Source organism: Coturnix japonica, chromosome 13 (genome assembly GCF_054131305.1).
Source record: "Coturnix japonica strain WE chromosome 13, WE-NBRP24, whole genome shotgun sequence".
Classification (NCBI taxonomy): domain Eukaryota; kingdom Metazoa; phylum Chordata; class Aves; order Galliformes; family Phasianidae; genus Coturnix; species Coturnix japonica.
Window position 1 is genome coordinate 18,068,136 of NC_140675.1, and position 23,231 is coordinate 18,091,366.

The following is a 23,231-nucleotide window of genomic DNA, read 5'->3' on the forward strand; positions in this document are numbered from 1 at the left end:
GAGAGCACCAGCAAGTGGCAGAGCAAACATCTGCTGCTTTTTGTCTTCAAACAAAACCATGCACATAAATAAAAAGAGCAGCATCTCCATGACCACAGCCTTAGGTAACAGTGCCACTATTTTCTCTAGAACTACATTAGTCTCAGTCGGAATCCACACACAGAGTGGGGATTTACACACAAAGTAAATTGCAAAATGCTGATCAAGGCATCGGAGTCGCTAATTGCTTTTCACTAAGCAGGACTTTGCTAACCCACAGCAACTCTGCAGACTCATCGTTACAAATAAGCATTGCAGCATTTCAAAAAGTACTTTGATTTTTGACACACAAAAGTTAACACGCCAATAAGGAAAAACTGCAAAGAACACTCACAGGGGTGTGCCAAATTATATGTTACGTACAGAGCAAAGAACAGTAGCAAGCAAGGCTTGTTTCCCATTATGACCTGCATGTCAAGCAAGGGAATTCTAAAGGAGAAGAGTTTATTAGCGAAGCCCTTTAAAGACAGAGAGACTCAAGCTGCTGCTCTGTCAGACTGCACAAAAGCCCATACATGCACCCTGTGGTGATATTCTGTGTTGTTTCAATCTGAGGATTAAACTCAGACCCAGCCTGGACAGCATCTCCACATTTACTCAGTGTTTTGAATTTAGCTTTTCCATGATTACGGAAGCTGCAAATTCAAACATACAGTTCAGAGAATGCTTTTGGTTCGAAATGACCTTTAAAGCCCATCTAACTCCAGCAGATACCTGTCAGGTTGATCAGGTTGTTCAAATGGAGTAAGTAATTAGAGAAGTGTTAATAAGGCAGTTTCTAGAAACACTCCTTCTACAATTTCATCCCTTTAAACATATGATTAAAGGGGGGTTTGTTGAGGTTTTGCTGGAAAAGGACTAAAGCTAATTCTTTTGACTGATTCTATCACAGGCCTTTAGATATGGTGAAGGAGCTTCTTATAGCTGCTTCCTTACTCCCCAGAATTACTCCTGATGGAGGTGGTGTAAAATGTGTAAAGAAGTTCTTTTCATTTCACACTTCTCCCCAAAATTTCCACATCATTCCATTTTTCCCTCCCCATTCCTTCAAGCGTGGAACTGCTGGAGGAAACTGTTCAGTGCCTTCAAGAACACAAAGTAGAAGGGGAAAAGCAGAAGATCTAACTACTGCAATGAGGAATTTATTACTAGAGCATTTTAGTACAATTTATTTATAATGATTTTTATCACATGTTTGAACTGACTGCTGCTCACTGATTCGTGAACACTACAGACCTTTCATGTCACCTCTGGTTTCATCTACATAAATCATTTCTGGTCTACAGAGTAATTTCCCAGTATTAAAAAAGAACTATATGCAAACTTCTGTGAACACAAAAGACAATGTTTTTCATATCTTTATATAATTGCATCTTGTAAGTCACAGACACCTCTAAAAATAATAGAATTATTTCTGATAATAGAATATGATCTTAATACTGTCCTGTGTTAATTAGGATAAGTCTATATTATCTTTTCAAAACAAGCAACCAGTGAGAAACCATTTTTGGTTATTTCAGGTCAATCAGAGGGGTCATAATATTAATAATGAACTGAATAAACTATAGGAACTACATATATTCACACACACAGCCACTGAATCTGAAAACTGTATAGTAGGCATCACTTACTATTTTCAAAATAGAAAGAATTACCTTTAAAAAGGCATCATGACAGAATGTGCTGGCACTGTGACAATAGCACATGAAACGTCTGGAGAGTTTCCATTAAAAAGAATGGAATAAAACCAAACAGATATGGTATCAAGAAAAAGCAGGATGCTGGATGAAGGGGCGAGAGAAAGAGAGAGCTAAATGGTCTCAAACTTTGTTTTCCAGCAACCCACAATCTTCTGCAAGTTCTTTGTGAAGAAAAGTCTGTGTTTTTCAGGCTTCAGCATTTGGTGTCCTATTGCTGGGCTAGTAGTTTGAATTGTGCAGACTGGTAAAAGTAAATAAACATCCCTCTGCTTAGTGTTTTGGGGGAGATTATTAAGATGTTATAAACCGGCTGTAGGAGAGGCTTCTGTTTTTTCCCCCGGATAGAATTCTGACATATCTTCTGTATTTTCATTGTTATTTACATTAGAAAATGTTTTTGTTTCTGTTTGTTGTTGTTGTTTGTTTGTTTGTTTTTTGGTCAATTTTACTTAAATGATAAAAGAAAAAAAAATATGAATATGAAAGTAAACTAAAAACTCAGTAATATGTTTTCAACATGCATATGCCTATTTACTTTCAGGAAAAGTTTTATTTTAATCCCATTTAAATGGGAAGAACACATAAAGGGGAAAAAAAGTCCCACGTTAAAAAGAGAACAATTAATCACCCACTTTTCTGTAGAATATATTTGTGCTTCAAGTAAATCTGAAATAAAGGTATTTTGGAAATTCTTTACTTGCATTCTAAAAAGAGTAATGGTGCTCTGCTTGAGTCAGCTTGCTAAAACAATTGATTTCTTGCTTGTTTTGCCTTTTCTTTTGGAGTAGCTTATTTTTATTTCTCTATCCTGCTTCCTGGAGATGATGTAATGATGCTTGGGATTCAGTTCTAAGAAAATCATTTCTGTTGAACACACAGAAAGAATTGGCTTTCAGTGCAACTTGGGATTTTGCTGCAGAACAGAACAACTGAACACAATTACTGTCCAGGTTTTCTTAACTCAAAAAAAATTTCAAGGAGCCAAGAACAGGTATACAGTCCTTTTAAAATGCTGGTGTATCAGTGGTTGAGAATCTACACTTTGTATAGGCACTGAGATGCATTCACTCTGTCTTGTGATTGTGTCATTGTCTGTATGATTGCATTCTTAATCTATATTCCAGACATAACATAGATGTTCACATCTGTAGGCATATGCACACTTACTAATTTTGAGTGCATGTCCATTTCTTTCTGTGGGATTAACTTAATCATGCAGTTTTGCATTTGCATTTGGCAAATGCTTAAAAAAAAACATTATTAATTTGGTCAGAGAAGTAAATGTGACTAGTTTAAGCAGGTAAGATGTGCAAGGACTTCACAGAACATAAAAAGAATATTACCATCAATACACAATAGCCATATTACAATCAATATTCCTTCATTCTCTCTACTTTAAACAATATTGGTTCAAGAAGTCAATATGGCCCAATGAATATATGTCTTCATAACACTATATCATTTGGATTGTTGATGTAAATTATTCTTTACTCATTTAATATAGTATTTTCAATGCTTGTCTTGTTCCCCCAACAATCTATTCACTCAGTTAGTTACTCAATATATGAGTACAAAAGGATAGATATCCAGCAGGCAGTATAACCTAGCAGCATACAAAATCCAGCACTGTCCTATCTAAAAACATGGGTTCTTTGGCTATCATCAGCATCACTTTTGCTTTGTTATCAGCATAGGAAATTACTTCAACGAGTGCTCATAAATAACACCTTCACAAACCACTCTCCACCTGATTCCCTTCTCCAGTTGTTTTTTATTTCCTTCTTCCCCCAGCTAAGACTCATTAAAAAAATGAGCATCTGTCAGCTGGCTCACAGCTTACTTTCTTAGTGCAGCAGAGGAACATAGTACATAAAATCATGAGAGAATACTAATACCACAACAGTGAGCTTTAAAAAGTTTCTCTGTAAAGTTTCTGTCAAAATCAATCTACACAGCTAGGCTCATCACAGCAACATAAATATGGACTGATGCATTAATATATTGAACAAAAAGAAAGTTAAATACTGAAGGATTGAGGTTGCTTAAAAATGAAACTGGACATAAGCAGATTTGCTTTCATTTTCTCTCTACCTAGGCAAGACTTCCATACAGTTTTGGTTTGGAGCTTATTGTATGTACGGTACAAAAGGCAAGGCAAAGAAAACAGTATTGAATGCAAAAATTCTGTTTACCTCCCTGAAAATCAGCATACTACTTCAAATATAAGCTGATATTAACTATGAGGTGTTAGTAGGATCCTGAGCTTCACACACCCCAGGCCAGAGAAGGAACACTGACAACACATAATGCATCCTGATAATAAGCATCTGTGAAAGAAGCTGTTAATCAGAGCAACAACTGGGTCATTTAAAATTTCAGATCATGGGAGTTAATAACACCATTTTACATCAGACTTCATTGATTTTCACAGGAACATTTAAAAAGCCTTCTAGTATTAGAATTTAAAATTGTTCTTTGCCCACCTTAGAAGTGTTCTTCAAATATTGCTGCATAAGGACCAAACACATCCATTTATATATACAGAAAAACATGCATGCAAATACACAGTTCAATTTAAACAATTATGTTGAGTTGAGCATGCAAAATAATGAATGCTTAAAGGACAATTCGGTAACACTCAGCAAAGTTTAAGCTACTTTACAAGTTCAAATAATGCCATTCTGTCATGATAAAAATAATAATCTGAAGTCAAAACAACAAGGTTCAGATTTCTGAGGCTGTCACCATGCTTTTTTCACCATTGTGAACTGCAGCTTATTTCCACCTAAGTTGAGCATTCTAGTTTTCTTGAATAGACTTGAATAAGTCTCTAAGACTGTCTTGTTCATGTTTTAAAGACTGTTTTTAGCCCAGATGATTAGAACAAAAGTATTTTAAAAGTATTCTGAGCATACTGTGAGGTCCGAGTTTATAGAGGTCATATACAGTGCTCCAGAATGACAATTACATTAAGCTCCACACAGCAACTTACAATAAGAAAGAAGGAAAGAGTCAGGGAGGAGGATAGGGTGTAACTGTATAGAAAGGGATTTATAACAAGGATCAGAGAGCAGAAAACAGAACCAGGGGGGGACTAAGCGGTATTGTTACTTTCTTTAAAGAAAATGCAAAGAGCAGCATGCAGATAGAGTTGGAGAGAGTGATACTAATTGTTCGGTTCCCCTTTAAACCACCCCAGCTGTTTTAAAGAGACAAATCCCATAGCTTCTCATTGCAGCCTGTGTACAGGTTAGATGAGTACCACTGAAAATATACAAGTACAACGCATAAAGACTAGCTTCAAAGCTGAAAAAAGTTAAAGTACACATACTTTATAATCAGAATTGCCATTCATTGTTAATATCTAAAGGCTCTAATATGAATAACATTTTCATTTCAGTAAATGCTTTATTCTAGTAGAGTGGCTGCAGGCTCTGACACCATGAGGCAGTTCGCTGCTCACATGGCTCCCAGCCTTGGGAAGAGCTGTGTCTAAGTGATGTCTGCCATGTAACAGGGACATGCAGCAGCACTGGGGGAAAGGTCCACACATAATCTTATGGAAAATTACAAAGCACATTTCTAACCTACTAAGTTCCTCATGTGTCAGGAAGAGGCACATCTTCACGCGACACAAAGGCACCATGAGCCACAAGCTGACTGCAAGTAGATGTAATGGGTAACAGTGGAATAGAAAGACACATTAACCTCTTACCACAACACATTTCATTCATAAATTACAAAGTCACACATTAAGTCAAACAAACAGTTGAATACTTTCTTCCCTTCTATTTCAAAGTGTGTTTTCTTCTTCATTTAAAGAAGAAACCATAATAAAAACAAATAAAAACATTCCTTGTTCTTGTGGCACGACCACCTCTTAAAGACTGCCCTTCCAATTCTACAGCAGTGCTTTAACTTTGACAGCTGCTCTACTGAGACATTACTGCTGATAAAACAAAGCTTCTCCACTCCACCTTCAGCACAACAGCACTGCAGTTACAGAGCAGAAAGAAAAGAACCAAGAACAAGGCTGTAACATATCATTTTTGCATAATATGTTTAACAGCAATCATACTGTGAACATGGAGAAGATCAGTTCAAGAATTTAGGTGTGTTGATGAATGTAGTGAATGGATAAATGTTTAAGAACACTGTACAACTTACTTTATAACTACAGTACACTCCTTATGCTAGCAGATCATGCAGGCACTGCCAATGCTAAGTAAATTACAAACAAGAGACGTTACTTTTTCTATTTCCAAAACTGGTTTTTCAATTATAAAAACTGAGTGCACACTTCCTTCAGTCCCACCACTTCTTCTCAACTTGAACACAGGATTTCAAAATGCTAATCAAATGGTCTTAGTAAATGTAGCTCCGCTAAATAACTCTTTAGATGACACAAAAGCTTCCCACTCCAAAGCCTCTGTTAAAAAAAACCAACTCATGTCTTTACAAACAAACACTATTACTGCATAAGTAAATACATGTGATGAAAAAAACATCTGCAGAAATACGGAGCATTTGTAGAACTTAATGGAAACAGGGAATGAGGCTTGTTTAAACCATCACTTTTAAAAGGGAAGGGTGGGGAAGAGAAAAATAAAGACTCACAACCTGGATTAAGGAAATCTACCCTGTTTATGCAACCAATACACGCACAAAAAACTCAAACCTTTTTTTCTAGTTCCCGCGTATTCATAGCATTAATTTGTATCTGAAAGCACAGATATCATAAACAACCAAATGGATAGCATTTGCTTTTCTGAGACAGTCTGAGGAATGGGGTGACCTTTATCACTACTAAATCTTCATGCTGAGTGTGAAGCAAGTTCCCATAAAGAGGTATTTACTACCAATTCTAGGTAAGTTATGGAAATAACCCTGTATCTACTGTAGCTGCTTAACACCAAGATATTTACAACATTTAACAACAAGCAAGAAATAAACTGAGCTAAATATGTTAAATTCTTAAATTATAGAAATAAAAAGCAGTCCATCATTATGGTAATAAAATAGTAGAAACTAGATTCTGCTTACTGTTTTAAAGAAATTGTGCATGTTGTTGCACTTACCCTTAGTTGTTCTCTTTCACAACTCATCTGTTGATTTGAACTCTGCAGAAGGAAAAAAAGAGAAAAGCTTTGAAAGCATGGCATTCTTGCAACAACAAAGCTGCTAGGTCTGTACAGAATCACTCCTTCAGGAAAACACTTTTTTTTTTTCAATTATTATTTTATTTTACGAGGGTCAAAATAAATAACACCACAGCCTACCACACTGAATTATAAATGTGCTTTTGAAATTCAATTATATGAATATTATTTAAAGATCTCAGCGAGAGTCCAGTTTGGAGAAAAGCTTTCCTTTTCTTCTTTTTCTATAAGAGATCTTTGCTATATTTTGGAGTATCCCACTACTAAGATACTATGACATATTCACAGTTTTAAGATACAAAGATATAACAACTTCAAGAACAAATGAAATGACAACTTCCAGCTCTGACCTGGTACAAGAATAACCTTAAAGAAGACTGGATTCCAATGCATTTTTACCTCCATACTGCTGTCTTTTAGGAACTGCTACATCTACAGGAAACATTTCAGCATGTGATTTAGTTGCTGAACAACTACTAATTAACAATTAACCACCTCGCTACCAATTACCATTAGATACAAGTCAGTGGCAGCACAATTTGTGAGGTGATTACGTTGCCAAAAAGAAAGCAGCAACTTGTCTAGAAAAAGAGTTCAAAGAAACTGAGCAGTAGCACTACAGTGCTCATTTCCAACTTTCTTTCTATCATCACAACTTCTAAAGAAACTCTGCCATGGGCACACCTCAAGCCCCAGAAGTTGTGCTCAGAAAGGTGTGATGTTATTGAACCGCCAGTCTCTAGTGAGAGGTTTTGGTTGGTTGGTTGTTTTGATTTGTTTCATTAAATCATTTCAGAATACAGTAATTGTTGTTACTGAGTGTCATTAACTTTGAAAGTGTAATCATCATTTTTGTAATTAAGGCACATGACAAACATAATTCACAAAACATGAAAAAGAAATGAGATGCTATATTTTTCTAAGGATATTTTTGGGTGTTCAGAGTATGCTTTCCACTGCTTTTCACTTAGAAAATGGAACAATACCCATTTGAACGAGACATTTTTACTCCATGGTGATGACAAGAAGCTGAATTTCTCAGCCAAAGTCAGGTAACTTAGAATAAAACTCTCAGTCCTTTCAGCACAGAAGGATAAGTTCTAACAAACAAATGATAAGGGAAATCTTCTCTATACAAACCAGAAGCATTACAACAAATAGATAGATCAAACATTTGTAGAACGGCACAAGGGTTATAGTTATTGAATATTTAAGCAGTAATTAACTGTTCTCATTAGTCATTACTGCTGTTGTTTTGAATGATGGAACCTTTAAACATAAAATTGACAAATATCCAAAGCCACAGAGAATAGAACAGTATTATACAGGACTGAAATGAATTATTTATGAAAGGTGTGAGTATACAATATGGGGCAGAAAAGACAACGAGATTAAATATGAGCAAGTCAGGAGAAAGAGACCATGTCTTACATGCAACTGCAAGAAAATAAAGAGAACAAAAGCAACCAATTATTTTAAAACAAAGAGACTTTATACGAGTGAGAGGGTTGTATTTTAAAATATACTTGGCCTCATAGTCTATCACCACATCCAAGCTTTCTAAAAGAAATTGAAGTAAATAATAAGATAACACGCACAAAAAAACATCTTTTTTAAAATTTATTTATTTATTTACTCTATGTGTGCCAGTTTAAAAGTAGCATCCTGGCAGTACTGAGCACTTAAGGGGAAACATAAATAATGCATTTATAGTATGTAAACCTGAACAGAAAAACCAAAGGAACGGAAAGCCATAACATATTTAATTAATGATCAAGATACCTTTGAAATAAATCTTGAGTACATCCTGCAATTTTAAATAGATAGCTTGTCAGCCCTAAATTTAATTCATTAAATCTCTGAATTGAACCATATGCAATGAACTATTTATTTCATTTAGTTCAAAACTGCGTGAAGAGCCTGGTCAATACGATGAATGTCATTATGTCAAGCTCTCACGTACCACAGTTTAGAGAAAGAATGCCCAAAATATTGATTCTCTTCAAAGGATTTTATCAAAGAAAAACTTTTAAAGAACTTGAACAATAGTTCAACACCATTTTATAAGACCACTGTCTTATAAAACTCATGCTATGAGGTACTTCCATTTTCAACAAAATAGACCTTTCGGAAATTGTCTGCAACCTGCTGGTGTGATTCTCTTGTGAATTTGTGAACATGAATAGGATGGGGAAGTATGTTTTGTTCTCTTCAAGTAACAGGAGCAGATGGGAGAACTGAGATCTTTTACAAGTGTTTTTTTTTAAGTCATCTACTCCTCACAAAGATATGCAAATCCAGACACTATAGAACTAGTTCCAATGACTTATCACTCTTTCTGTTAATAATTTTCTCTTCATCATCTTATTTCCCTAAAGAATTCAAAAGAAACAGAGTTGCAGGAGAACCACTCTCTGACCAGAAAGAGTACATACCTTTACATTAACACATAAAAATACTGTGTATTTATATAAAATGACTTCTTGCTCATTCATATGAAAACCCAAAATACAAATGAAGAAACATCTATCTGAAGACCTCAGAGTTCCATGAAGTAATGCCTAAGCAAATAACTTATTAAAAATATCAGAAAATGCATAAATGCAGGACAACATAAAGTGGAATAGGGGTTTGGAGAGCTTTTTCTTTGTGACTGACAACAACATTAACAGTATCTCAGACATAAATCACCATTTGCTTACTCAAGGAAGCTTCCTCTTCCATCAGCAGCTTACATTTTTCCTGTGTATCACTCCTGAAGACCCCCATATATTCCCTGTTGAAGAGGCTAATAAGTTGCTGCAGTGCTGAGAGCCTGAAGATTTTTTGTACACATTGAATTTCTATAACAACTGGGTAAAAAGTGTGTACGTCTGTGCATATGCAAATTTTTCCAGAACACGGATCTTTGGGTTTCTCTTGGCAAGGTATGTGCCTTTGCATGCATGGAATTTTAATTTCAAGGGATTTTATTACAACCATCAGTTATTGTGCTGTAGCAGTAGCTAGAGGGACTGATTTATTCTCAAATGCCCTTGGTTTCGTATTGTATATCGAGTAATGCTGCTGTTATAAATATATCTGGGTGAAGAAATGTCTACAGTTCTGTGTGTAATACTAAGCACAGTTAAGGCTTCAAGCATCGTATACAAAAGGGTTTTCTTTCCTACTGGAAGAAACAGGCAATTATTATGGCCCATTGAGCTCAGATTAAGCATTTCCATCAAAAAAAGAAAGAAAAGAAAAAAGAAAAGAAGGAAAAAAAAAAAAGAAAAAAAAAGAGAAGCATCATGCTACAATCCTTGTAAAGCTGTAAATGCAAATGGGAACAATCTCATCTTCCATAAAAAATAATCTACGGTTTTATTTGCTTCTTCCTTTCTATTTCTTCTTATCCTCAGCTAGCAAAAGATTCCAAAACAGGAGAACTGTACTGAAGGGAAAATAAAATAAAAATATAAAATCTCCAAAAATAAATCAGAAACACTCTAAAAATTGTTGCTGCATTCAATCAGTGTGTAGGTAATTATTTCCCTGTATCATATTTACTCTTTTAAACAGTTGAGGTTACCCCAAATCCAATTTTCATCTTTTCTTGGCCTTGGGCTAAGACACATTTTTTTGTTTGTTTGTTGTTTTAAGATCATCTATAGCAATTGACCAACACATACCTGGAAATCTACCTTGGCTTCTGTTTGTTTGCTTTGCTGTTTTTAAACAGTTGTACTCCCAAAAGGTGCTGCAGGTCACACAGAGACCTGGGTCACTGAATTTGCCTTTCGCTTCCCGATTCCATACACAAAAACTTGCAGTACTGCAACAAAGCTGGGAAGCTCTTCATTTTCTGAGACCCCTGTAAGCACAAAACCTGCAACATGGCACAACATCAGCCAGCATGGCAGCCGTTCCCCCACTGTATCCCACTGCAAAACCATTTCCCTGATGTTTCTAAGAAGGGTGGGAACCATGAGTCTCTGTTGTGCCTTTTGTGAAATGGACCACTAGGAGAAAAACTGGTTTACGTCTACTTCGCTTCTACATAACATGACTACGCGACTATCCCTTGAATGCTAACACACTGCTGCCCTTCAATTGGAAACTTCCCTGCAGTACAGTTTCATTAAAAAACGGCAAAAAAAAGAAGTCTCTAAAAATATTTTTGCAAGTATAATTCTAGAAAAAAAGCTTGTGTGGTAAAAATCCTCAAAATTAAATTCTGCACATGTATGTTAAAGAACAACCCCATGAGAAACTTCATCTATATTTAGTATTCAAATAAATACTTCTTTGGTACACAAAAAGCAGCTACAGTATACTTTAATTTCCCTGCATAGCACGGTCTGTGTTATAAGGAATAATCAGAAGGCAAAGACACTGTATTAAAAGAATAAATGGACACTGCAAAGAACATAATTGAAAATACTGTGATGCTAAAGAAATAATCAGCATAAAGTATGTTATCTTCGAATGCAAACACTACCAGACCAAGACCTGCTCATTACATGTATTACACTGTTTACTGCTGCATAAATCATTTTCTTGCATCACGAGCATACAGTTAATACCAGAATTTATTCTTGTAAAATCTTGTAACTTTGGGGAAATGGATGTTAAATCTCTGCGTGGAAAAATTAATGCAGTTTGTGGCATGAATACCTATTAAGCGATAAACTCTGAAGGTAGTGTAAATACAAAATGAAGTCAGACACATTAATTAATATCTAAGTATCAGGTATTGCTAACTGCTTTTGAAATGAATGCTATGATATGCTATTTCTTATATTCTTTTTAAAAAGTAACAGAGACAATGACTGAGAACACATAATGAAATGAAGTAAATCTGTTTTTCCATACAATAAATTTCTATATTTAAATCAGAAAAAAATGAATACCAGCCTGTTCAGGTGCCAATTATGTATACCGAATACATATAACATCCTGGAAAAATTCTTCAAAGGAAGAGAAGGCTGAAAATAAGGTATCAGTGCACGTGGTCATGGATGTTCAGCCAGTTATGCTACAAACTGCCTCAGCAGGTATCACCTGTGTGTCATCAGTAAACATCTGGAAGGTTACCTGCTGTGCCTGTGCGCTGATAAAAACAAGTCACCATCATTCCGTTGTTTATGCTTGACAAATAACAAAAAAAACCCACCGAAACACAGCTTTTATCAAAACATATTGCTATTCTGGACTATTAACCTAATATATTAGTCTTCAACAGATTTATTAGGAAAACTTATTTTATTCATCTGCAAATAAAATAGGAAATCCTACGAATTTTCAACATTAACTACAGTTGGCATTCAACAATTCCTTTAACTGAGATTTAATAAGTATAGTCCATGCTTATATATTTACAGTTACTTTATATTGACATTCTTGTCAATAAATTCTGATTGAAAGAATAATAAAAAGAAATAAAAATGTGAACAGCATGAAGTGAATTCACTAGGACAGTCAGCTTTCATGCATCACTCCACCTGAATTTTTGGCGGATGGCTTCATTATTTATGAAACATATCTGCACAACTTGTCTTTACATCTTGGGAGAGAATTGCAAGGATACAAATGAAAGATGCAAATTAATCACTAGAATCCACACTGATTTTCAGAAGGAAGTAGGCCTCTAAATGTCATCAATGTATTTTAAATTATCCTTTCTATTTTCTACATTAAATGCAATGGTAGGTTCCGTGATCACTCAAAAACCACACAAATCAAAACACCAGTATTGTACCCTTTGTCACATTTATCAGCTTGTTCTGTAATAAATCTTTTTTGTGAAGCAGAGGCTGCCTTTACTGCACTCATTCATCAAACAGCGGACCCCTTAGGTGATGTTCTTTTCCTAAAGTGTACCAAAGGCATGGAGGAATTGCGCCTTCATGAAGTTTAGAGAAATAACTTCACACACTAGCATCACTGATGCTTTATAATTATATCCAAGAACAAAAGTTCTCTGTTTTGCTTTGCTTTTGTATCTTTTGAATGAGTCCCACAAAGAAAAGACCTGTGTGTCCAAACTCAAAATGGTCTCACTTTCCTGGCACGTGCTTGACCTCTGCTCTGCAATAGGACTAACAGTTCCTGGAAGCATTTCTGTTGCAGGCAGATTTTAAAGAGCTGTAAACCAAATGTCACAAGGAACACATTTTATGATATATTTTTTTCCTGCTTACATGCTCAGTAGAATGATAGGCTGTACAAACAGGTAAAATGTCTGGTGCCACAAACCCATCCCTTCTCAAAGCTGCTGATGCTAGTAATGTAAAAATGCTTTTTTTCTGCTCTGTACTATAAATCTTACACACCAAAGGCAATATCTTTCTCTCACTTACAGCAGCAGAATTGCAAAGAAACAATACTGAGATGAGTTATTTTAGAGTTAGAAATGTAAAGAATGTCTTTAGAATGCAAAGCAAGTCTTGTAGCTGAAGGTAACTCCAGTCCCTGGCACTTAATGATCACAGATATCCAGATGATACACTTCAGATCAGAGTACAAAAGAGATGTGGCAAGACTGTGTAAATACTTCTCCTGCTTGGACCTAAAGATTATTACAGAATCACTTCCAACAACATTTGAGTTGTCACTATGTTAGTAAGAAACAGTAATGTAAGTACAATAAGTAATGTCTTTAATTATCAGCAATTAATAGTAGATTACCCTGAAACATTCATGTCAAAGAAAACAAAGCCATGACAAATTGCTGCACCAAACATAGTAGTACTGAGAACAAAATAGGCCAGTAAGTGAGAACTAAGAGAGCAGAAGCTATCTAATAACAATACTGGCTATATTTAAGCTCATATACCATTACCAAGAAGGATACTCAAATTAAAATTTCTCATGTTTCTATTAAATGTCATAACAATGTCGGCTGTTGCAAATCATGAACTTCTCTAGGATTCAAGTCCAACCTCCAAGTGTTATTTTGCAATTCATTACTCTTACTGACTTACACCCCAGGAGCCATCATGCACAAGAACAGGAATCCCTTTGTGGGGTGAGGAAAGCAATGTTCCAGTTTTCCTCCCAGCACCGCAAACTGTACAGCTTCACAAGTTAGAAACATGGGTGTTACTACTCCAGATTAGTAATGTTGGACCACAGCTGAATATGGCTCATCATTAGCAATAAGAAGTGTCCCAAAACTTTGAGCATCCTAAAGGTTTGATTTAGAAATTTTGCATTTATTTTCACATACAAGGCAACTCTGAATACTCAACATAGGAACAGTCCTTGGGAGGGCTTCTTTTAAAAGAACCAAAATTATTTTCCTCCATGTGGAAATCTATCTTGTGGGCCTTACAAATATTGATCTTTTCTCCCAGTTTGTCCTCAGTTTTCAAGTGAAAAAGCGAGGGACAAAACCAAAGTTTCTTTCAACCTTTGTAGTATTGGCATCCTAAAGAAAGGTGTTTTATTCTGCACAATGTCCACACCTAATAGTTACACAGGGAAGGCAAGGGCATTCTGCCTTAATCTCCTTCCCTAAACAGCTTAACTAAGTATAGAAGATGCAGTGTCTAGCATTCAATAATTACTCACTCAGTGCATTTACTGCTTCTAAGAATGCATTACAAGGGCTGTCAATAAAATTTAATCAGCAATATATTTTTAGTGGCAGCGTTACAACTTGCTGCAACAAAACCTTTTTTCCCAAGAATTTTTAAAGCCTTCCTAAAAAAAAATAAAAAAACTACAAAAAAAACCTTGACGCTTCGTAATGAAGGACATCTAGAGATTATCATATCAGGGCGTCCATTAGGGAAGTGTATTCTTCTCACTCAGGTTACCTTGGACAAGTAAGTCTCATTTAAAATATTCTTTGCTTTTCTCTTAAGAAAATGAACAGTCATTGGCAAAAATTGGGTGCAGCTGGAGAAGTTAAACATTTTTCACCCTTTAATGAAACTAAGGTAACAGTCATACTGCCCTAAAAATAGAGAAGTAGAAGGAAATATTTAAACTTATGTATAGGCATGTGCATGCACGCACACCTATGCTCATTTTGCAAACTATATGTCATGTTCTTCAGTGTCCTCCGTGATAACAAGCTTGAAACTGCAGCTCAAGATTCTATTGTATCTATACATTCTGAGGTAATTTTAATGATACACTGCATACAAATGTTATGCATGGAAGAGCTGCTGCCAACATTTCTTTGAGACTTTGTGATGAGCTGCCCAAAGGTGAACTATGCTGACAGAGTTTCAGGTCAGAGTTTATGAGATAGAGACATCTTTTGCTATATATACATGAAAGATCTCAATACCGTATCTTTTTACAATAAAAAATAACCTATTTTCTTCTTCATATAGCAATACATTTCTTCACTGTCCTGCCATATCTTAATCCAAATTGAAAGGAGAAGGAATTCTACCTACAAGTTTGCTTATATCTATCTATAGCCCTATACAAAAGGAGGAAAACATTTTGCTACATATATTTGGTGTTTAAGTTGCAACACAGGATAAATCAAATTACTATATCTATAAATAAATTCAACATCATGTTATAATATTCATGGCTAAAATAATAACTGAAGAGTGCAATGCAAAATGTCCATTTCATTTCAATTTGCATGCATGTAACGCTCACAGTGCGATGGTATAGTCCTTGCACTCAGTATAGCATGGTAAGACATTAGAAACAATTCTTTTACACCTTGCAATCCTGCATCACTATAAGTGAAAGCTAAGGCTGTGCAAGAAAAAGAAATGAAAGAAATGCAAAAGGGTAAAAAAAAGTCAAACAAACAAACAAACAAACAAAAACAGGAGGGAATAATAATGTGAACATATAAGCACTGGAAATATAAAAGAAAGGAACAATGTCTTTGTTCTACATTGTTACATCAGATTAAACGCCATCTAGTCTAGTGAAATCAAGGTCCAAACAACCTCATTATTTTTCAATCAGCTAGTCTTCAAGTTTAGCAGATTTTCAAGCCTGGGATTAGTTTATGTGATTCATCGATTTTTAGTGTTATATGATGTAAAAGCTATTCTGTTCTGCTAACTACCTGAAACACTGAGATCAATTCTGAGAGTCAAACATCAATTACCTCACTTACGGAGAGAGGATAAGCAGCAATTAAAAGGGTAGCTAATGCTTCTCTGCATTAGGTTACTTGTCTCGTTTGCCAGTATATCATATCAATTGCTTGATTTCTAATTTTGCACAGTCTTGTATTCAGGCCCTTTGTATCCCTGTTAGGTATATTCTGAGACAAAGTTGCCTCCTATTACTTACACAAAAATTCCTAATGTGTCTCAAAAAGCACATGTCATTACAATCATTAATTATTTTCCATTAGGTTAAGATACTTAAAAATTTTCTTTCAACTTGGGCTTACATATACTGTAATTTCAGTCGTGGACAAATGAATCTGAATAATAGTACTTCTAGTACTTAATGTCCATTGTGACAAAGAAGTGAGTCTTGCAGGAACTAAGCACCGCTAGTTAAAATACAGCCTTTGCCTTGTGTCTGCAAGCATAGCATGAGAGTCTCCCATACAGTGATGACTTTGGTCAAAATCAACAAAGGCACGGAGACAGCAAAGCTGCGAAGTCACCAAGTAAGCAACCAAACAGTCATTGCTACACACCTTGAGCTGTCTATGAGTGTGCTGAAAAAGATGTCTGGCCATTAGAATTGCAAAGTAAACAGCACAGGACAATTTTGCAGAGAGAGCTCAACACGGTAACCCCAACAAATCCCACGAGCTTTTTGTTATCTAATTCTCCCTTCCTTCAGTCACCGAGACATTTCCACACTGCTTTTCAAGGAGCTAAGCCTTCTGTGCCTACAATGCAGGCCCCTGGCTAAAGCTCCCAGCACGCGGAGCCGACAGGCAACAATCCCAACAAGCTGTGTTAGAGCAGACCTCAAGTCAGTGAGATCCTGTGGCATTACAGCAGGCATATACTAAAGCTCTGCCCATTTTTACAGTGTTCTAAACATTGCTTTTGCTCTAAATAAAGACAAAATCTATTCTGAAATATCAGAATCTTCCATGAAACACCATTGCCATTTTCTTTATTTCCTCAGTCTTTGCACTCACAGTGTCTGTCTGATACATGAAGATTTCTGTTCTACTAAGAAACAGGAAACCTAGAATCTAAACTTCCCAACTGTACATAAATTGGACAGGTTAGGGACACAGACTGACGACGCATACATTCTCCTCAGTATATGCTCTGCACTCCAGGAAGCTGCAATAATTTGTTGAAATTAATATGCAGTATTCTTTGGTAAATAAAACCAGACTAAAAGTACATTATGGAAATGTATTATTATTTTTTTCCCAAAGCCTTTCACTTGATTTCCCAAACACCATAATTCAAGTGTTTGCATTCAGCAGGCAGGAGATTTGTGGCTTAGAACTCTGGAAAGAGGAAATAAAAATAACTTTCATCTGCCCACACTGGGCATCCAGTAGTACTGAGACTGCCTTCTACTGCAAGGAAAAAAATGCCTTGATTTTAGGAAAACAACAAAACACAGGCATCCATTAAACTGCTTGTTTTTTTCTTCCACTCATTTTCAGTTATTTGACTCCTGGAGCTGAATCTTCTGAGTAAGCAGAATTCTGTAAGATTTTATAGAGTGTGTGTGCACACGTGCTTGTCTCTATGTTTTGCATTCTAAGACTTGGGCCAGCATTGATTTTATTTCCTCTTAGTATTTTATAGTTCTTAGACCGCAGTATTTTTTTTCTTAAGCCATGTCTGGATTTACGTATGCAAGCCAGGACAGAAAGGTACTGAATCTACAGTGTGCCATAAATCTGAATTATTTGCTATTTATTTATTTATTTTACTCTTACAGTTTGTGGGGATAGAACTGCATGGTTAGTTTATTTGCGAACTCCTCCTAAAAAACAAGGGAGATTTTGCAACACTGCAAATAGGCATGCAATGCTGGTCTGGTCTCTCCTATCACCTTACTAGCTGGTTTTGGGGGGTTTTGTTTTAATGTATGGGAAAAGCATTGCCACCATCTGTCTTAAGGAAAACTAAAACACCAAAAGAACCTAAACCAACCGAAAAATAAAGCAATGCTACACACACACACACACACACACACACACACAACACAGAAATCCCATTTAGCTCAAAGCCCATCAAAAACTCATAGCCAATATAGTGGAAAAGGGATTGAGTAGAACTTGAAATAAGGCAAGGATTGAGTTCAGTATTTTCACTAGCTTTGCCATCATTTCCTAAATATCCATTCCCATGAGGAAAAAAATTGACATTTCTGCAGAGACTGGGGAAAACAGTGAGTCTCTTTTAATTGATAGTTCTGATTATTTAAGATAAATATATTTGCTGTATATGTTATAATTCCATCTTTGGAAAAGATCATCATGCAAAGCCCAAGGCCCAGACAGCAGAAAAGACAGACTTCTTATAAAGGTTATAATATAGAGTCTCTCTCTAATGTCTGGATGCATTTTACTCCTCACAGTGCTTAATAACCAGGTTGTAAAAGTTACAGGTGTAGCCTGTTGCTTGTGGGAGGGGAGGAACACAGACATGCGAGAAATTCCCATTCTTACTTCAACTTGGTAGTCAGCTGTGATCAAGCTAGGAATCTTTAGCTCTGATCTGCATGAAATAGTTGAAACCTTCCTAAAACTGGTGTGTGGTTTCCTGAAAGAACTGCTGGCATCCCGCCTCTTCTTACAGAAACTGAACTGATTTGATGTGGGATATAAAATACTGCATGCTAATGGCACTGGAATGATTTTAAGCCTAGCACTAGGTGCTTGAAGTTTCCTCTTTTCTCCCTTAATGAGCACTCTCAGCTTGCACATTAAAAGCAGACTCGTCCATTCTCTGTAAATTTAGAGTACTCATCACTGCTGATGCGTGCTGGTGAACTGAACTCATAGGCTGATTCATTTATGTGCTTCAGAAGACCAAATCTGGGTCATCTAAGCAGTGCCACCTGCAGGCCTTCAGTTAAAAATGAATTAAAAAACCCTGGGAAGTTTTAAGTCTTTGATGATCTTGAGATGACTTCCTGGTGTTTACCACACCAATTTCACAAAGACCCAAGTCTGTCCACTGTGATCACCAGACAAATGTAATCACGCACATGTTGTAAAATGGTATGGAGACACACTATACCAGTGGATAAAGATACACAAATCACCTATGTTCAATTTTAAAGACAACTCATAATAGAAATAAGTTACACAGAAAAGCCATAAATATGGAAGATAATACAGCGAGATTAAGAAACAAAGCCTAAATTTCAAAAGCAGAGTGATTCTGCTGTTCAACAGCAAAAATGCTGAATGGCCACTCAACAACCATTTATAATGTCAGATAAATATACTACTTTGCCTAGACTATAAAAGAAACATTGCATTCTGGCAAGTTTTACTGCTCTCAAAATGTTAAGAGTACTTTATCTTCTTGTTTTCAGGAGTCTGAATTTAAGACAAGCATGGTAAATCACGGGAGGGGAAAAGATCTCCCTTTAATAATCTAGATCACGTTAATCAATCTCAGTAGAGTCCCTCATTGTGACATTTCGATTAGCTCACTGATTTCTGTATTTGGATGATCTTGCCCCTGCTAATTATAGATTAATCAATACCCCTCCCTATCTCTCGGGGAAAACATTAGCACCTTAGGATTCTTCAGGTACTTCGAAGTCTGTAAGATCTTTTAGGGTTACCTGCTGTCTTATGCTTCAAGAGCATTCAGTAGAAATCATAAAAGTTAATGACACCGACACTGAAAGCTGAAACAGTATTTTCTAGATAAAGCAGGCAATACATACATCCTTAATTACATTAAACTGCTAGGAGGAAAGCAAAGTATTTGCATAAGTTCTTCCGTTATGAATATACTTGGATATTAATATCACAAATGATTGGTGGCATCTAGCTACTTCTTTGAGTGAAGAAATACATACAAATGTATTGCTGCAGTCAGCTTATTGGTCAGTGTCTTCAGGCTATCAGTTACTACTTCAGTCCTAACAAAGTATCTTCATTTGCCTTAATGTTGACTTTTTGCCTCAAATAACAGCTCTAATCTGTAAGAGAGGGGGAAAAACACCTCAACTCTTCTACTTAGACATCACTGAGTTATTCATAGCAGCTTGCAAGTCTACTGGGATTACTCAAAACTTGAAAAGAAATCCAATATTTCTATTCTAATATTGCTAGTTCAGATTTCCAGCAATTATAAAACACACTGCTCAGTACTTTCTTTAAAATAGGCTGGCTTGAAATTAATTATCCCAGAAAGAAACAAGGTTTAGTAGATCTCATTTACTGCTGTAATATAACTTGAATACAATTTCCCGGTATGGAAATAATTCCTTAGTGGTAAAAAAACTAAAAAAAAACAAAAACAAACCAAAGACTCAAGAAAAACAAGAGTGTTCCAAAGCAATTATGTATCACCACAGAGTCTGGACTCCTTCAGTAATCATTTTTGCGATGGGGAGATGTAAAGCTAAGTGTTACAAGTTCATGCAATTAGAAATATGTTTAGAAATTATACATCGCACCATTAATTTCTCACAGAGGCATTTGCTGTTAAGATCCAGTTATGGAAGTATTACAACTTTTTCTTGTTGTTGTTGTTACATTGCAGTATTTTTAAGTAAAAAAACATGAAGAACATTGATTCTATTTTCTTTCTAAAGAGAAACAAAAATATACAAAAGACCAATACAGTACTTTGGGACTGCGGGTTTTTGGGGGATATTTAGTCTTTTCAACAAAAGGTTTTATAAGAAGCGTTCTTGAATCTTGCTACTTTCCAGTGCAGGGAAACACTGGGGTCCTTTTCTACTACGACTCTTCTGTTTTCACAAGCAGACAGACTTTCTCTGGATGGTATCCTGATTACTTCATTCAAATTCTAAAGTACTCCATGGAAATTCTTTACAAAAACACAGAACTGACAAGGTCTTCAAGGTCAGTTTATGGCTAAATTTCCTGCTGTGACAGGCAGCACGCGGCTTGGCTGACCACAGACTCTAACAGCCTTTCCTTTCAGCTCACTTAAGAAGGCTGAATACTCATGTAAGTGTACTTAATATTTACTTTCTAATATCATTCTTAATCACATTATATTGAAAAATCTTGAAATATTTAGAAGTCTTACAAGAAACCATCTTCTCAATTTTCTCTCTACTTTCCCACTGAAACCATGGGAATGATTTGGTTTCTTTTGTCATTTAACTCCCATAGATGTAAACATTAGAGAGGAAAATAAAAGCCCTGCACAAATACTTGCTATCTAAAACAGATGATGCAAGCTGAAGACTTAGAGTGCTGGATTTTCTGCACTAGGGCATGGAAGTACTCATCATTCCTACCCATTCTTCTTCTGGACCTGACTGCTCCTGAATCAAGGAAGCTAAACCAAGACATGTAGGGCTTCTAATCTGTCGTAGGTATTGTAACCAATTTAATTTAACATACATGAATGCAAATCCTTTTGTCTATTTGTTATTTGCTTAGACAATGGTTCCCAAACTCCTTTCTGACAGCAACTCCTTTCAAGTAAAAAAAAAAACACAAAAAACAACAAAACAAAAAAAAAAAACAACACAAAAAACAAAGCAAGCACAGGAAAGTTATTCTGTTTATGAAAATAAATTTCCACATTTTTACTTTTCCACTTAGAAATGGTGAATATTAAAAGGCCCCAAGAACTAATTAATATCAAAACTTCAATTTATACATGGATTTTTTGCATCAGAAAAGCAGTAATTTCATATACTTAAATCAAATAAGTATTATTAGTATATATATATATATATATTCAGTACTGGAATTAGAGGAGTCTATAGGTATGTGTAGGTGCTTTCACAGTGGTTAAGAAGCCAACCAATTCCCTTTCTGGAACCACTCAAAACCACACATAAGCAGTGCTTTGTATTCTAACATTGAGCTGCTCTGAGAGCTGTTATTTCCTTTCAACAAGAAATAAGTCAAGAAATGCTATTGAAAAGGGATGAGCTAAAGAAAGAAAGACAACACAATCCTGTCTCCACTGTTCCTCTGAATTTTCCCTTTTATGTACAGGAGAAAGCAACCCCATGTAGCAATTCAGCATCTGGTTCTGTCTCATGGGAGAACAGCACTGCACAGCCTGTGTTCCAAGCATGCACCTCCCAGGTGCTCCTGTCTGCTCAGCACCATCTTGCAGCATCTTCCGCACCGATCAAAAGGTAAAGCCAATGCCAACATTAAATCAAAATGACAATGGGTAAGTTATTAATTATTCAGGTTTCATTACTAAAGTAATGCTATGAAAAATCAATACTTTTAACAATAACTGAAAAACTTTAAGCTCCTTAATGTGAAAAATGCAATATTTTGGAGAGAATATTGTTTGATTGGTAGTTTTTATTTAGGTAGATGACCAATGACTCCTAATTTCAGCTGCAGGTCATGACTGCTATTTTCTACAAACATAACTCTTCCTCCAGCCAACACAATACACTGAGCACACTAGAATTAGTACCCATAGGCAGCTACAGAAGGTGACTAAATTTCAGCTCTCTAATGGTCTGTTAAGTATATTATTTTTCCCACCATGTCTTTGAGCCCGCATCAAGTCTTATTGATTTCCAGAATGGGAAACCAGAAGCTTTCAGGTCAGCATAGGGTCTTTCCTCCTTGTAACTGAGAGATCAGTTTAATTCATTTATTATTTTTTTTACTGTTCAAATTTAATATATGTGCATGATACCTAATTTGCTAGGTTTTCGTAGTTTCCTTTGATTCAAATACAAAATTTCACATTAATTAAAGGTTGATATTTTATTAATGAACACAAGCTGCAGCGTTTGAGTGCCACTAACCTTAGAGTTTAATCAGAAAAACTACCGTGGCACTGGCTGATTGGGTTGGCTCAACTTCTGCCTGCTTAACTTTTCCCCATAATTGCAGGATATACTTTATTGTGACAGGGCCTGAACAGTGGAATTCCAATACGCTATACATCAGGTTCTCCATTATTGGATTAGCTAGATGTGGCATCATTACCGCTGCACTTTCATGCCTATCATTGATTGCATCGTTCCTTCTATTTCACAATTAATGCAAGCCAGCTGGATTGATCAATCTTCTGATGAGTTTGGGCCACAGTCAATACATTCTTATGGCTCTGTGCTACTGATCTGTTTGTTTTATAGCTGTGCCTAAGGATTTGTCTTTCTGGCTAGAGATTTTCTGGTTTCTCAGATACTTCTCCTCGCACCCTGCTGCCTAAGTCACAAAGTGTTTATGAATTACTCATCTAACAAGAAAAAATGAGAGAGCAAAAGAGTTGCTAAA

General features: G+C 35.9%; 1 protein-coding gene across 23 annotated transcripts in view; it reads right to left on the reverse strand.

Annotated features, from left to right (window-relative positions):
• RBFOX1 (RNA binding fox-1 homolog 1) overlaps window positions 1-23,231 on the reverse strand; it is a 541,423-nt gene that overhangs the window by 267,119 nt on the left and 251,073 nt on the right. For 20 of the 23 annotated variants that reach the window (XM_085514226.1, XM_085514212.1, XM_085514225.1 and 17 more), the window contains one exon: window positions 6,818-6,859. The exons of the other annotated variants lie outside the window; for them this stretch is intronic. In XM_085514226.1, the coding sequence (XP_085370352.1) occupies window positions 6,818-6,859 (42 nt within the window). The remainder of the gene's footprint in view (window positions 1-6,817; window positions 6,860-23,231) is intronic. 23 annotated transcript variants of the gene reach the window in all.